The sequence below is a fragment of the Carettochelys insculpta genome, chromosome 5, assembly GCF_033958435.1.
Source record: "Carettochelys insculpta isolate YL-2023 chromosome 5, ASM3395843v1, whole genome shotgun sequence".
In the NCBI taxonomy this organism is placed as follows: Eukaryota; Metazoa; Chordata; order Testudines; family Carettochelyidae; genus Carettochelys; species Carettochelys insculpta.
The window spans coordinates 79,890,619-79,908,112 of NC_134141.1; the positions used below are offsets into that span (position 1 = coordinate 79,890,619).

General features: G+C 41.2%; 1 protein-coding gene across 1 annotated transcript in view; it reads left to right on the plus strand.

Annotated features, from left to right (window-relative positions):
- The window catches only part of EDIL3 (EGF like repeats and discoidin domains 3), a 404,956-nt gene that overhangs the window by 201,028 nt on the left and 186,434 nt on the right, over window positions 1–17,494 (plus strand). Inside the window, exon 4 of the mRNA XM_074995366.1 lies at window positions 5,684–5,812. Within this exon, the coding sequence (XP_074851467.1) occupies window positions 5,684–5,812 (129 nt within the window). The remainder of the gene's footprint in view (window positions 1–5,683; window positions 5,813–17,494) is intronic.

Below are 17,494 nucleotides of genomic sequence, written 5' to 3' on the forward strand. Positions count from 1 at the left end.
TTGAGAGACGCTCTCTCTCCAGCCCCTGCGGGGCTCTATGGTCATCGTGTGCAGCAGCCCTTAGCCCAGGGCTTCTGGCTGCTGCTGCGGCAGCTGGGGATCCATGCTGCATGCACAAGGTCTGCAACCAGTTGTCGGCTCTGTGGATCTTGTGTTGTTTAGTGCAAGTGTGTCTGGGAGGGGCCCTTTAAGGGAGCAGCTTGCTGTTGAGTCCACCCTGTGACCCTGTCTGCAGCTGTTCCTGGCACCCTTATTTCGGTGTGTGCTACTTTGGCGTGTAGACGTTCCCTCGCAGCGCCTATTTCGATGTGGTGCTGCCCAACGTCGAAGTTGAACGTCGAAGTTGCCAGCCCTGGAGGACGTGTAGACGTTCGATGTCGCTACATCAAAATAAGCTATTTCGATGTAGCGTGCACGTGTAGACGTAGCCACAGTGTGCACCATGTGTTTCTATTGATGGTGCACATCCGCACATGCCTTGGTGCACGTAACATTTGTTCTGGCCATGGCTGGAAAAAATTAGAGGAACACTGATCCTGGGAGACTCAGCCAATGGCTCATGAAGTCATACACTAGCTACCTGAGCAGGGACTATTTAAAGGATCAGTGATACAGTTTGTTTACTAGATTAGACCATAGTGAGAGCAATATTCCCATGGACATTGTTTCTTGCTGTGTGCTTCCTTATATTTGTGAGTGAAAGAAGTTTCCACGGAGGTGGGATATGGAGGCATACAGGCTGCTGGCTAATTTTGAGCAGCCAGGTACCAAGGCTGTAGGAGCTCAGCATGGAGCACTGTCTCAGGGAGGCTTTGGTAATGAGCTATAGTAATGTGCACTGCCTTTCTTTATTGTGCCTTCCCATAATAAGAACCACGTTATGACTTCTGGGTTTTTGTCTTTGCACATCTCCTCCCTTGCCTCACTTTCTCGGTCTTTCCCCTCCTCTCCTCCACCCCCATTTTAAATTAGAAGAGATGAATTCATTCTCATACTTTTATTGAACAAACCTAGTGAAAATGAGAGATCCCAAATAGAATTTAACCTAGGACATATGGGGAGATAAAATTGATAGGAAAAAACAGATTAATTTGGCTGTTAGAGTGCAGTGGGATTGGCTATCACACATCGTATATGTAGCTTGTATTCTTAAGAGCTCCTTTGGGGTTGAGAGGAAGGGACATTTAATTTTTCCCACTCATCTCTTGCTCTTCCAAACATACCGGGGTAGGTAGTCCTGCAATGTTGGACTGACAATGTGCGCAGGTTGCAGAGCGAGTCTAATCTCAAGGTGTTTTTTCTGAAGGTCAAATGGATAGCTCAGCCTTCAGAATGCCCCTCTCTCTCTCTCTCTCTCCTGCTCACCACTTCTAGTTTTTTTCAGAAAGAGAAGTCTTCCATGCTGTCTTCTCAGTCTGTGCTGTCCGAGATGCATTCATAATTTTGTCCTCACATGTTCTCTTTTTGTCTTTTGTCTTATCTGGAAGACCTTTTGGCTATGTATACGCTAGGAGCATCTGTCAATGGAACAAAAAAGCAGTCCAGTAGCACTTTAAAGACTAACAAAATAATTTATTAGGTGATAAGCTTTCGTGGGGCAGACCCACTTCTTCAGACCATAGCCAGACCAGAACAGACTCAATATTTAAGGCACAGAGAACCAAAAATAGTAATCAAGGTTGACAAATCAGAAAAATATTAACAAGGTGAGCAAATCAGAGGGGGTGGGACTGAAGAATTAGATAAAGCAAAGTATGCGTAAGAACCCCTATAATGACCTAGAAAGTATACTTCACTTTATCCAATTCTTCATTCCCCCCAGCCCCCGCCCCACACTTCTTCCCCTCTACTCTCTGATTTGCTCACCTTGATAATATTTTTCTGATTTGTCAACCTTGATTACTATTTTTGGTTCTCTGTGCCTTAAATATTGAGTCTGTTCTGCTATGGCTATGGTCTGAAGAAGTGGGTCTGTCCCACGAAAGCTCATCACCTAATTATTTTGTTTGGCTTTAACGTACTACTGGATTGCTTTTTTGTTTTGATAGTATATAGACTAGCACGGGTATCTCTCTGTTACTGTCGACAGAAGTTACTGTTGACAAAGAAACCTCGAGGAAATCTCTGTCGACAGAGAACTGCCAGGCTGCACTCCCCTCTGGTGACAGAAAGTGGGATGGCTGCTCTGCAAACAGGGCTTCCGGGCACCGCTCTCTGTCAACAGAAGTGTTGACAGAGCGTTGTGCCTTAAATTTTGGATGGATAATTCTGTCCAGGCAAATGCAGACTTCTTGTGCCAACAGAGTGTCGACAGGTTTTATGAGTGTAGACCCTGCCTGAGTTCTGTCGACAGAGCTCTCCAGTATAGACCCAGCCTTTCTGTTGTATGGAGATAAAACCAACGGCAGCACTTTAAGCTGTAAGTCATGGAATGCACAAAGCTGCCATTGTCATTACAGACCCAGTGTCTATGGTCGAGCTGCTATATAAAAATCACTCACTTTATTTCACTGATGTTTAAGGGAGAACATTTTCATTTACCCAAGGTATTCTTTGATCTGGGTTGCTGTCCCAGCCATGGTGAATATGGCCTTGGGTCATGGATGCCCAATGTCAGCATCACTGGGTTGACAACCCATAGTAGGACCAAAGGTGATCAGGAGGGCATGCCACATCCCCTTTGTAATATACACATTGTCTGGCGATCGGGAACCAGTGTTTCTCCTCCCAAACTGCAAGCTTTGGCAGAAACTGTGCTGAGAGAGTGAGTGCATACATGCACGCAGGGGCAAATACTGCAAAACTTCCCTTGTTTCTTAACCTGTCCTCCTGGTGCCACTGCTTCTAGCCATCACCTAAGGTGTTCGGTTAGGTCAATACTGACCCCTGCCACCCAAACTACAACATATTTTGGAAACCATGGATGAAGGGTTTGAATATCACAGGGGGCACATGGGCACTATTGTTTGTGGTCTGAGTACTTGCAATGAAAACTACCACTGTCTCCCCTCAGTGGCTCTAGCTGATATCACTGTCCTGTGGGAAGTGTCCATGCACAGATTGGGTCTTTATGCTCCTATGCTGTATACTGCATTGATGCCCACCCAATTAATATTGGAGTGGCATAGGAAAGTGCCCTACCACGGTGGAAGAAATAAGGCAGCTGTCCTCAGAAGTGTTCTGTAACCAATCCAGAATACCTCAGCAAAAGTTTCTTGGAGATTTCTCTGGAGAAATCACAGGTGAATTCACTATATACATAAACACTCACTTTTCATGAGGCTTTTTCTGCCTAGGTTGCGTAGCTACTGGGAAGCATACAACTGCTCTACTCCACTTTGTTAATTATAATTAGAATATGAGATGAGAACAGTTGACCCCAGAATGTTACTTGAAATTGTGTACTTCAGAGATTCCTTCCCCACCATCATGCTTAGCTACGATGCTGTTCTACTCCTGAACTGCTTAGGGGTTTCAAACAGCTCCTAACTCTTTGGGAGAATCGATTCCTTACTCACCTATCTCCTATCCTCCTCCTTTTTTCCCTTGTTTAAAACCTCCTCCTTATTGCTGTCTGCTCTGACTTTGGACTCCAACTACTCAGAGATCTCCACTCTGCTCTTGGGGATCTCAGTGGAGTTACTGCCATAGACTGTTCACATCCCTTGCCCACTGGCATGCCTGGCTCAGTTACTTAGTTTTCCTACTGGCACTTCTGTATGTCCGTAGTGTGGCCCTTCTCTCCATACAATCTGCTCATCAGTATCTACACTTCTGTGGGTGGACTGGAGCTGTGCTTGCACAGCCTTTCCTCCTAACAGACCAAGAATATCCACAGCCTCTTGTATACTCCAGTCTAGAGTACACTTGGATCACGGGGCTGCCATGATCATCAGTGCAGGCAAGATCGCCAAGCCAAAAAAAAAAAAAAAAGGAAAGGAAAATTCAGAAGTGCCTGGTCCTTTACCAGGCTGTTTCCTGTGTACCAGGCTGTTGTGCAGTGGAGTTGAAAATGTTTACCAGAAAGGTCACAGCAGAGAATCGTGGGACGCTTCTTGTAGGTCTGTTAGGTCAACATAAGCAAGCGTGGGCAGATCTACACGAGGGGATAACATCAACTTAAGAGACCAGCTCCAGCTATGAGAATAGCATAGCTGGTGTCAATGTTACTTAGGTCAACATTCTCTGCCATTCCCACTGTGGGAGGTCAAGAGGAGAAACTCTCCCATCAACTTCCCTTACCAGCATTGATGGGAGTACCCTCAATGTTCGATTTAGCATGTCCCTACTAGATGCACTAAATCAAACCCAGAAAATTGACCTCTGGAGCATTGATCTGTCTATAAGTGTAGACATGCCCTCCGTGTCTACACTGCCTCTACATTGATTTAACAACACTAATTCAATGCTATCCTTCTTGCAGAAATGGAGTAATTAAGTCAATATATTAGGGGAGTTATGTTGGCAGAAGGAACTTGGTAGACAGACACATTCATTATTATGGCAGGGTAAGGCAGCCTATGTTGACCCATCTCTGCAGTGTAGACCAGGACTTTGTTGTAGAATGCAAAATATTTTCTCATTTCACCACAAAGTGAGATTTTAAGTGAATGAATTATTACACGACTTGTATCACTGAATTTCATAGTGGAAATTAACTTTTGTGTGTATGTGGAGAGGAGTCAGGGGTCGGAAAGAGAGTAAATAATTCTGTAGACCTCACTTCAGATTTTTAAAGACATATAATTGCTTTTCAAACATTCAGATCACTGACTACCTATTCTTCTTGAGGTAAAACTGGAAGCACTCTTTATCAAATGCTAACATTTTTTCTTCTTCCAGGAATTAAATTAATCAGTATAACTGATGTATAAAAAACACATTGACTGACTGGTAAATGCTTTCAACAAAAAATAGTAAAAAAGAAAAGAATAAGCTACTGACCTAGATTTAAAAGTCAAGTTATTTCAAGGCATGCTATCTATAAAAATAACATTTACTGTACTTAGAAACTCCACCAAAACATCTACTGTGAATGACAAACAATGAGATCTCACAGTTGTATGTAGACATTTTATTTTAGCTAGCACAGCATGTGTGTCATAAAAAGAAGTCATTTAATTCACTCGGAGGGACTGTTAGAAGTTATATGGAATAGATAAGTTAAGAAGTTTCTTACTATAGAAGGGAAAAGTGGTTCAGATAATCTAATGATTTATGTATACAGTCTCATGTTCTCAAAGTGAAACTCACCCATAACACAATATCCTTCATACCAATAAAGCCCCATGTAGAGGTTTTGCAGGGATGCTTGAGGTGAATTTACTTGTGTACTTGTTAAGCTTTGGAAGTCTAGTAATTGGATGCAAATGACTAACTACGGTAAGAATATATTTGATTAATATGTATTGCCTCATTTGCATACAGGATACAGTGACCATTTTCTTCAGTGGGACCAAAATCAGGCTCCTTAATCCCATGTTATCCTTTTGTACTAAAATAATAATAATAATAATAATGCTGTAATTAATGAAAAGTGGCATGCATCATAATTCTTCATGTAAATAAAATCTATGATGGTAAGTAAACGGAGTGAAGGGTAGATTTTAGTAGGTTAGTGTCATATACATTGTGGGAAGTTAAATGAAAATGCTTAAATGACTGTACTGTTTTTATCTTTCAGGACCTTGCCTTCCTAATCCCTGTCATAATGGTGGAACCTGTGAAATTAGTGAAGCATATCGAGGGGACACATTCATAGGATACATCTGTAAATGCCCAAAGGGATTTAATGGAATTCACTGCCAGCACAGTAAGTTTCAACAGAGTAACTTTTATTCAATTTTATGTACAAGCACCTTTAACATCTCTTTCTATCCTTGCAATGTTAACACTGACACCTGTTCTGATTTCCTGGCGTATCTAATTAGTGGTCCTTTAAACCATGACCAGGTTAGTGATCTTGAATATTGAGAACTACCACCATTTAAATATCACTTTTTTGCGTCATTGTTAAATGCTTAGCAATTCATAGGAAATGAAACAAAATTTAAATTGCTTTATCTTATGTTAAGACTCCAGTCCTAAGGAAGGACTAACCAGATTCTGCTCTCATTTATGGTGAGTGTAACGAAGAACATATATTGGCCTGATCTCTCTTGTAGTACAGAGACATCTTGTGCTCCAGGGAGAATAGGCTTTTGGTTTTGTCTTGATGCTGATTAATGTGATTGAGTGCTAAATATGTCAAGGGTAGTTAAAAGGAGCTCTCTAGTTAATTTTCTAGATCTTCCCCATCCCCTTTTGACAGGCATTAAAGAGGAGTATTTTAAATCATGCTATTTAATTAAATGGAAGTTTTTCCAAGGGCTTGCCTTCTAAATTTTATGTTGTTATGCCCAATATTTGGCCCACTTTCTGCTTCATATAATACAATGGAAAAAGTCCACACACGTCTAATATAAATTTCATATTACATTATCATCATCATATTGATATTGTTTTTCTATAAAAAGTGTGTAGTTATAGGCTCAATGACTTGTTTTGGTAAATCATTAATGACTCTACATAAATCATGAATAGTAAACTCATACTGTGCAAAAGGCTAGTTTCTAAACTGTCAGTAGCATCTTGGGAGTTTATTAAAAACAGAATATACAATCCTACCCTTTCACTTAGCAAATACCCAGATTTTAGCAAATTAACAGCTTTTACTTCAAGTATGCAGCAAATAAAGGACTGTATGCCTCAAGGGTCTCTAATTAATATGTCAGTATTAGTTCACCAGCAAAAGACTGATCAATATGAGCCATGAATGTTTATCATCAAAAGAGTAACTAGACTGTGAACTCTGCTGTCATGTTTTCATCCAATAAATGGGACCCCCTGATCTAGAACAGTAGGAAAGATAAATAGAAGTGCCAAGCTCTTGAATAATTCATTAATTCATTCTCCATTACTGGAATATATAAGAAGCTTACTCCAATTTTTGCATTTTAGTTCACGGATTAAGTCACAATTTGGTTCTTCTGAAGATTACATGTTTTCATGCAAATGCAAAGCAATGGCTAAACTGTAAAAAGGTTTATTCTGAAGGCCTGACCTGACAGAGTGATCGTAATGCTATCCTGATGGACACAGGACAAGTATCAGGCTACTGTCTGAGGAGAAATTAAATTTCGTGTCGTGTCCAAATACTGGACCGTATTGATAAGTGGCTTGATAAAGTAGACTTGGTTTAAATTTTGCTGCACTGGAAAAGCGGATCCCTGATAAAAGGAAATCAAGCAACTGACTTAGCAGCCACGATTCAGCAGTAACCACTGTGGGAGATGTCTTTGGACTCTATCATGGTAGCAGTTCTCACTCAAGACAATTAAAACAACCTGAAGTAGGGACATCACAAAGCATTCAAAACTGGCACTTGGAATTAAGACTGCTTTGGGAGCAAGCCTATTGCCAGGAATGGAGAATGTCTGTCACAGCTTGGCAACAGATCAAAGACTCTTGTATACAAAACCAAACTATGGATTGCACCATGAAATATGAGAAAAGATCTGTTGCTGTGGATACATAGGTCCACTATGGGTGGTTGCCCTAAAGAAGCAGAAGCCAAAGGCAGGTTGGCAAAAATGAGGTGCTAGCCCTATTAGGAAAAGGACCGGAAGGAACATCTTTTCCAGGTTTGCTTGGTTCATGCTAGACATAATCCATCTAACAGGAAACCCAGAAGGGCCCATGGAAGTGAATTCAAATGAACTACAATGGGGAGTTGCCCTTAGCATCAGGGAGTAACAAAGATGTGCTGAGAGTTGCACATCCTTTTTCATATTGGGTAGAAACTTTCAATATGAGAAATGAATGCTTTAATTATATCAAAACAATTGGACTATGTGCTCTGCAGATTTAGAGTTCCTAAGTAATTGGGTCAGACTGTTGGTACATTTGTGGGATCGGTCATTAATGAAATGTCATCCCTCTAGACACTGATCTGAAGTTTCACATTTCCTATCATCCAGTGGCAGCAGGATAGGTTGAGCAAGCCCTCAAATCCAAAATAAGAAGAGAGGTGAATAAACAGGTAGCAGTTAGGCTGAAGCATTAGCATTAGTACTAATGCACCTTACAGCTAGGGAAGACGGATCCAAGGCTTCTCACCTTGCAAGGCCTTTATAAAAAGACCAATGAGTTTGTGGAAGAATATAGTTAACTCAGTTGCTGCCCATTTGATTATTGTAGCCCTGTCAGAGCCTGAGCGTGGTCCTTGAAAATGCAAATTTTACAAGCACAAAAAAAATGTGATGGGGAAAACTATAGTGGAAGTACAGAAAACCAAGGCATGGTTCAATGCCAAGGAAGGCCTGACCAAGCAGCAAGTGGAATGTCAATCATGATTCAAGATCAGGGTTCAGACTACACTTTCCTGGTACCATCTGTTCTTCATGTTGCCCATACTTAGCTCCTGTGTACCCTTTCTAGACCCAGGAAATAAAGACAAATGTGGGTTAATATACGTTAGTTCAGGCACATAACATGTAAAGAATCAAAAAATAATTTCTTCACTTTTTGTTTTGAAAATTGTACTCTTCAGTGGTGGTAGTTTCCAATGTTGGGGCGCTCTTATGGTTTAAGTTAGTATTAGACCTGTACAGAATCTGCAAAGCTATTCATGTCAATATCCCTATCCATTTAAAAGGCCAGAGATCTCAATGTCTTACTAAGATAGAAAATAATCCATGATAAACCCCTATGGCACCATGCTTGAGGTCATAAAAGAAGTAATCTACCGTGCTATGCATGGGTGTTGAGGGCTTACTATCCAGAATTTTAGAAGGAAACTCCAACTCCCGCGCTACAAGAACGAAAAAAAAAAATGGAAATCACTTTGGGTAGTACAGGAGTTGAGGTCTGCTAACATTCAAAAACTAAACCACAGAATTGATTCCTTAACTAATAAATTTAAACAAGCCATGAAGAAAGGAAGAGGGATTAGTATTTTCATCCTGCAGCTATATGTACTCTGTTACACAGAGTTTAAAATGAGTTAATGGTCAAGATTGTTAAACAGCACACTGATCTGGACCACACTACTTGAAAAATTTAAATTAACAATGGATAAAATAAGTGTGGAACCTGAAATGTGGAGAAAAGTAGATCCCGCATGGATGGTATGTGGACAGAGTTTATTAATCAGGGAGTGATTCCTGTAAAATAATTTAAACAATCCAGAGCAAAGTATAATAATGCAACATATATAGTAGAGATGTGCGAAGTCGAAGTATCTGGAGCCGGCAGTTGACCCGTACCCCTCAATATCACGAGGTGTAAGGGAGGTCAATGGGAGAGTTTGTCCCATTGACCTCCCTCTGTGTGCATGTCCAGGTAAGCTAGAATTGCATACCTGCAGTCAACTTAACTCCCTAGTGCAGACCAAGCCTGCATATTTATTGTCCAGTAAAACAAAAGCGTCCTTAAAAACAGCACATCTTGCATCACACACTGGAATGTGTCCCCTCAGTTCTCCAACCTAGGGTACCTTTTATACTGGTTTGCTGTAAGAACAACTACTTTGGCATGTAATTTACTTCCAGGTGTACTGTACAAGTGCGGTGGACGGCCTCTCTTGAATTACACAGCAGAGGAACCCCAGCATATTCCCAGTCTGAGATTTTCTCCAGAAATCTGCGTCATATATTGTCTAGCCCTCTTCTGGAGAACACAAATTAATACAAATGCTGTCATCTCATTAATAGAAAGTTATATGCACAAATCCTGTTATCTCAAATGGAGTTTCCTAAATACTACAAGCACACTGGCTTAGATAAAACAATAAATCAAGTTTATTAACTACAGAAAATATATATATTTAAGTGATAAGTAATGAGGCATAAAAGTCAGGATTGCTTACAATAATATAAAAATACAGTTAATAGCTAAATTGACAGGCTAAGTGTGTTCAAAGCAAAAGTCTCTCACCACATACTTTTGCAAAACATTGAATTCCTATCTGACAGGTTCCTCCCTCAGTCTAAAGCTGTTTCCTCGGGTGTTCTGGCTGTCATGGGTAGAGAGAAAGGGACAAATATAATTTGGGACATTTTTCTTTTTCATTTATAGACCTTTGTCTTTGAATCATCTCCAAGTGACATTCAGGAGACCCAGAGTATGTGTGAATGATAACCCCCAGATGCTTCTTTATCAAGACGCAGATTTTCTACATTCTCTTTCCTGCCAAAGAATGGCAGCTTAATCAGGGGATAATTCATCTGATACTGTTGACATCTGGCTGAGGCACTAAGTAACCTTTTGTTTCTGGGGAACTTTTTTGTGATTGCTTCCCCACTCCCACCAGACCAGGAACATGTCTAGTATCATCATAGAGAGGAATCTTATAACTTTACATGCAATGTTGCCACACATATTTTACCAGAAAACGTTAATGATCAGGAGATTCTGAGTTTTCATGAGATACCCCAGAAGGTATGTTTTGTATGAAATTCATCATAATCTTGTGAAAGAGGCGAACATAGTAGTATAGACTCACGAAATAATCTGCTTTATGTGCAGTCTGGTTATTTCAGCATGCAAGAAGCTGGTGTTTCTTTTATCCAAAATCCTTTGCAACGCAAAGTTGTATAAACTTATGAAAAATTAGGACTCTGAAAGCCTACTTTCCTATGTAGAATTCAATTGCAAACTCATTACAATTCAAATTAAAAATCTGTCAAAATCAGTCCAGCACAAGAAGAAATTAAAATGACCCCATATCTAGAGATAGAACATCTTCTAAAACTATTAAGATTTCTAAGAGATCATATACTAATTTAGATTATCTTGGATTTCTTTAATGTTTAATGTTTTTCTGCTAAATCAATTACACTAATGATTTGATTCTGTGCTCAAAATATGCTCCAGAAACTGACATTGTCAATATTTCTGAGACTCCGTGACCTTTTTCTCATGTAAATAATTGGTATGTAAATTATAAATGAACATTATTAATTTTACTGACATTGTATGCCACGTTTGATTGCAGTATTACATATTAAGTGTCAACACATGCCTCAAAGTTTCTGATGCCTCACTGGCAACACTGAGGAGGAAGAAATTTTAAATAACATCACTGCCAGACAATCAGGGATCATAACAGAAAGGAGGGATGGAGTTGCATAGAAAAACACAGATGCCTCTTAGCTAGTTCTGATGCCCTTGTTGAAGTAGCATGATGTGTTGATTTCAGTGAGACAAGCCCAAGTAGGAAAGTATGATTAAATATTTGTTACATTTTATTTAGTACATGTACTAAATGTACTAGTACATTTATATACTAGTACTAGTATTTACTAGTACTAGTACTAGTAAATGTACATTTATTTAGTACATGGCAGTCGTCTTCTCTGCAACCTTTGTTTGCACAGGGTAGTATTTTTGTGTGTGTGTATATATGACTAAATTTCAAATGCCTTACTCACACTGATGACAAGTTAGGTACACATAGTCAATCTGGAGAGCAACAGCAGCAAAATCAGGTTCTGAGTCAGTGCTGAACCAGTGACTTATCATAGCTGTAGTGGGTATTACACTGTATGTCATCATTCAGATGAGAACAAAGTCAATCTCTCTCCTGCCTTGGAACCTTTATCATTGAAAGCTTTAAGGAAATATAAATACCATTAATCAGAAATAAGCATAATTAGGGTTTATTGTACTTCACTTTTATGACTGAGGATGACAAACAAAAGTTCTGTCAGCCTTTCAGAACGCACCTTTTAAAACAGAGGCATAGTGATCTCCACTACTGAATCAACATCCATCATAAAACATTTACATTCTCAACATCATTAATTAATCATTACTATGAGAGAAAATACTAGAGGGCAAATAGCAGCTGCTCTGAAAACAAATGCCTTGATATTTATTGTGTCTAATGCTTCATCTTTGCTTTAGCATTTGTAGTAGACCATTATTCTGTAATCACATACTGTAACAGAGTCTATATCTCTTAATCTTATTCAAAAGAGGAATGGGGTTCTCCAGAGGAGCAGTGGTAGAAAATCCATCTATTTCACAGTCTGGGGGTCTTTTCCTGTTTTTTTACTTGCTCTGAAGAATCCGAGTATTTTATTTTAAAACAGTATTTTTCTCTCATGTGGCTTGGAATATTAATCTGCTGTGTGGGAATGAATGCTGTGAATGAGTTACTGCCTGCCACAAGATGGCCTGAAACAAGAGGCAGGCTCACACTGAAAAATTCAAATCAAGATTATGAACCCTCCTGAAACGAGAGGGTGTTCAGATTTGGGGATTTGGCTGGGATGTGATTTGTATTCTAAGGGGTGTGGCAAGGCTGGCCAGGCTCCTGGGCTCCAGGCCTCTATTTAGTCCACTCTCCCCTGGCCCGGACACTGCTGCCCTTCATGAGGAGGGGGAACATGGTGGTCTGGGGGGAACCTGGGCCCCACCTACTCATTCCAGGTTCCAGCCCAGGGACCCTGTGTGGCTGCTGATGGTGGGGGAGGGCTCGCCTTGTTATGAGCACCACGGCTCTTCCCTGGGCCACTTCCCCAGAAAATTTCTCTCCCCCCACCCCCGGACCTGCTCCAGGTAGTAGCAGCGGTAGTAGCAGCAGCAGCCGCAGTCTGTTCCCCCTCCTGATTTGGCTCCTCCTGTGGATTCAGCCTGCTTGGCCCTACTCCAAATCCTAGGCCTCCAAATCCTTGGGCAGGGGCTTTAGCCCCTTGTGGCTGAGCACTCCTCTCCTTTTGGTCCCTCTAGAAAACTTGCTTTGCTTTTCTTTGCTTTGCTCCTGTCCTTTTCTCTCCTGTCCTCCTCCTCTCTCTTCCCCTGCCTACTGGGAAAGGGTTCTTCAAAAAGCAGGCTTAAGTGGGACCAGCTGGCCCCAATTGACCCAGGGCATCTTCTTCCCCAGCTTCTCACACCCTGCTTATTTTCCTGCCCTGCTTTTCCCTCTCATTCTTACCCCCTCCCAGTCTTACCTTGTCACAGGGGAAATATTTAACAATGCAAAAATGTGGTGCTTTGCTCAAAACCAAAACTGGTTAATCAAAGTCAGTTATACTTCTGTAGGTGCCAAATTTTTGATGTGCTGGGGGTGGCAGGAGCTCCTCCTTTCACATTCCATCTCTCCCTGTGGCCCCACTCCATCCTGCTTCTTTGCACCTTGCCTTTTCCTGCCCTGATACACCCCGCCCTCCTGGCATGCACACTGCTCTCACTACTCCCCCTATCCTCCCAGTGCCTCGTGCACACCATGGGACAACTGGACAGCGCCTGGTGGGAAGCCCGAGGAGGAAGGGGGAAACGCTGATTGGCAGAGCTGCTGGTGGGTGGGAGACACTGAAGGGAGATGACAGTGGGTGCTAGACACCTACCCTTTTTTCCATGGGTTCTCCAGCTCTGGAGCATTCCTGGAGTCAGCACCTGTGACTGTCTCAGTTCTTTCTAAGACTTCCTCCGTGATCTTCTTTTCTCTCTCAAATAACGTTTTATGTAGTTTCGTGATTTCCTTCTATGCAGTTGGCCCAACCTGCTGCATCTGATCCTGCTTCATTCTCTTCCTCCTCCTTGTGTACAGATGCTAGAAAAAGTGACACTATATTGTATGTGCTCAGTGTGTAGGTATTACACTCAGCACAGTAAACAATTGTAAAATAAATAGATTAGATGTCTGAGTTCTGGTGTCCAAGAATGCCCCCAAAAGCCTGTCACAGGCTCACAGGAAGTTTTGATCCCAGAGGATAAAATGGAGAACTTATATTCCCACTAGTGACCATTCAGTGGGTTTATTAATGTCAACAGCAATTTATGAACAAAAGATAATGTGAAATCTTATTTAGATTCAGGTGAAGTTTGTAAGTTTGGTTGATGTTCACTAGAGGTGATAGGAAATCTTTCAGTGGAACAGTTTTTTTGCTGGAAAATGCTGATTGGACAAAATACAAATATTTCTTGGGAAAGTTTAAATTTTGACTTTCACAGTTTCAAGATATACAGAAAAAAATGTGCTCACATCATCCCCTTATACTGGTGTTTCCTTTAAGCAAGGTGCTTGGGCAACCACTGAAGCAAGATTCAAATATCGTGCAGCTGCTTAGCAGAGTGCCCACAAATTACAACATGTGTTTCTAGGGCTAGGTCTACACTAATCTCTGCCTTTCGAAAGGGGGATGCTAATGAGACACTTTGGCAGATGCTAACAAGGCACTTTGACTATGCAGTGCCTCATTAGCATAATGCCAGCTGTAGCGATTCAAAAATGCCAATTTCAAATTGCACACCACCTGTGTAGATGGGGTTCTTTCGAAAGGACCCCACAGTCTTCGAAAGCCCCTTATTCCTATTTGGTTTTAGGAGTAAGGGGCTTCTGAAGACTGTGGGGTCCTTTCGAAAAGCTCTGGTCTCCACAGGCAGTGCGTGATTCAAAAGCAGCACGTTCAAATTGTGCCGGCTGGCATTATGCTAATGAGGTGTTGCATGAGCCTCATTAGTATCTGCCAAAATGTCTCATTAGCACCCCTCTTTCAAAAGGCGGGGGCTAGTGTAGACATAGCCTACCAGTCTAATATGTTTTTAAAGTACAAAATCATACCTAGTCAATCTGTGACAAAATTTTAATTCAAAAATCCCCTGTCCCTGCGTGAACCTAAGTAATAGTTTTACATTATGTAAGAGATACCAGTATGGTCCTCATAAGGAGGCAGGGAAATTTGGTCAGAGCAGTAGGGGGGACAGCCTTTTCCTACAAAGAGGGAGGGTGTGAGGTAACAGAGCTTGCGCTTAGCCATTCTGGAACTCAGCCTGTCTCCCCATTGGCTGGCTGGGGGAGATGAGGGTGTCTGACTGTCATACCACATAAGGCACGAGAGTAAGAGGATTCTGAAGTGGAGTGAGTTGAAGAGGGTCTTCCCAAAGTTGTTGGTTATATGATAGGAGCTCTGTACCTCACAGTCAACACAATTACATACCTCTTGCACAAAATAGATGAACAACATCCCTCTGTGACCTCTTTGGATCACCCAGACAAGTCAGGAGTTCTGTCACTGCCTACCTTAAAACTTTGAGTGATTTAATGCTATTCTGCTGGAGCTCAGTGCTCTGATGCTAGTGGCCAGTCTACAGATATAAAGGTTTCACCCTGCCTTTCAAACACACAGTTCCTGCTTTCAGGGTAAACCCTAATACCCCTTCTGGTCCTGAGTCTCTCTAAATCCATCCCCTGGGTTCTTGCCTACTAGACTCTGAAAGTTTTCCTTGAGGTTCATCATCCCTCAAAGTTGTGAAGATCACACCCAACCCCAGCTGGGGCTGCACAGTCCACCCAGACTGCACAACAGACACCTGCTTGGAGTAAAAATAAAGAGGAAGAGAAATGCTGTGTAATGTAGTTTTTTATGGTTAAGCAGAGCAGGAGAAACCTCCTCCTCCTTTAAGTTTTCCATGATTGGGGTTTTCTTTTTCATTTGAAATGCCTTTCCATTAATTTTAATGTTCCACCATTCCCATCCCGCCACATGCACACGCCAGGCTGACAATGCAGGGTAAACAGCAAACCTGGGAGTTCTAACTCCCTACATATTTGCTACCTCCATACTGCTGTGATGCTTTAGTTTCACCTCAGGTGCAATATCAGTTTTCTCCATACAGGCCCATGCACATATTCATAACCATAGCCTTAATGGCCATCAAGCTTATTTATACACAATAACATTGTATGCACACACCAGCTGATTCAGTCACCAAGTTTTTGGGTCCACACCCCCTGTCCTCCCATTTGGGGTGCCTGGATATTCACTGTGACACCCATTGTTAAGTTATTAAGGTCATGGCTACATGAAAAAACTTACAGTTGCACTGCAGCTGCTGTGGTGCCATAAGCTCTCAAATGCAGTCACATAAGTCAATAGGAAGAGCTTTTTTTCCAATCATCTTCAATACTCCAGTGACTACAAGCAACATGGCATTGTCCATGGTGGCACTTATGTGGGTATAACTTATGATGTCCATCCCTTTTGCACACCTGCGGGTGACATAACTTATGCCAACAAGTGGTAGTGTAAATATAGCCTGCAACTGCACTCTGCTACTTAAATCCATCCCTGTTTCTCTCTCCTTCACCTGCATGTCCTGATCTAAGAAAAGGTGCTTAAATACCAGAAGGTGACCCTGACTCTTTGTAATTTCAATCAGTTTTGGCACTGAATTTAAAAGTGAAAAGTAAACACCATATGTGGCGAAAAGTATAAATTACATGTGTAATAAGCTAAAGTTTCACATAGAGATAGCTTCTTGGGTTAAGAAAACTTATTTTGCTTTTAAACTTTTATATTGTTTGAACAGGAATATTAATATCCTGTTAATAATAATATACAAATTTTGAATCCAATAAAACCTCAGAGCTGTTCCTGTAGGTGATAGCTCTTGTAACTCCTAGCTTAGAGAAGGAATGAAGAAGAACAAATAGAACTCTTATTCTATCAGGAACTTTCAGAGCTTTGCTGAACGAAATTAAATGGATTGGAAATGTTTGACATTGAGGTGGAGATCATTCAAGTATTTTTGTGAACCAGATGCTTTGTGGGGGGCAGGGAAGGGGGTGGAATGAAGTACCCAAGCTCTAGGATAAGATGACAGAAAGGACATCCATCAAGTTTCACAGCAGAGCGCCCAGCAGAAGTTGAATCCATTCACAGAATTTTAGGAAACTGACTCAGAATGCCTCATATAAAAGCATTGAGAAACCAATGAATGTTTCAATGGGCTAAAACCAGAAGACACAGTCCAACCATTTGGAGCAAGATACCTCATAGTAGACAGATACAGCATAATCAATCTCTGTATGAAGATTTGTGCCACTTTCCCTAACAACCAAAGATTGGTTTGACAGGAAACACAAAGTTAATTTTGTTAGCATAATAACTATTATAACACTAAGGCTATGCTTACACTTGCCCCCGCATCGGAATCAGGATGATGGGAGGTTACCAATAAAGTGCTCCAATGCATATGCAACACTTCATTAGTTTAATTCTCCCCCACAGCAACTTTGAAGTGCCGGCATGTCATTTAGCCGTTGACACTTCAGAGTTGCCGCTGCAGAGGATTACCCTAATGAAGTGCTGTATGTGCATCACAGCACTTCATTAGTAACCTCCCATCATCCTGATTACCATGCCCCCTTTGAAGAAGGGAGCAAGTGTAGATGAAGCCTAAATGTTGTTGTTATTCATATAAATGTTCATTTCCCCCTTTTGAATATAAATTCTTGGTCCTAACAGATTCTGTGGCAATGAGTTTAAATCAAATAAAATGTTGTAGAAAAAAGTATTATGAGTTTTGTACTACCTACCTTTCAATTCCTTTGACCGTCCCACTTTCTTGTGTTATGAGACTGGGAGAAAAGAAGCTTCTGAGTTACTAACACTTATGGGCCGCGTCTACACGTGCACACTACTTTGAAGTAGCGGCGTCAACTTCG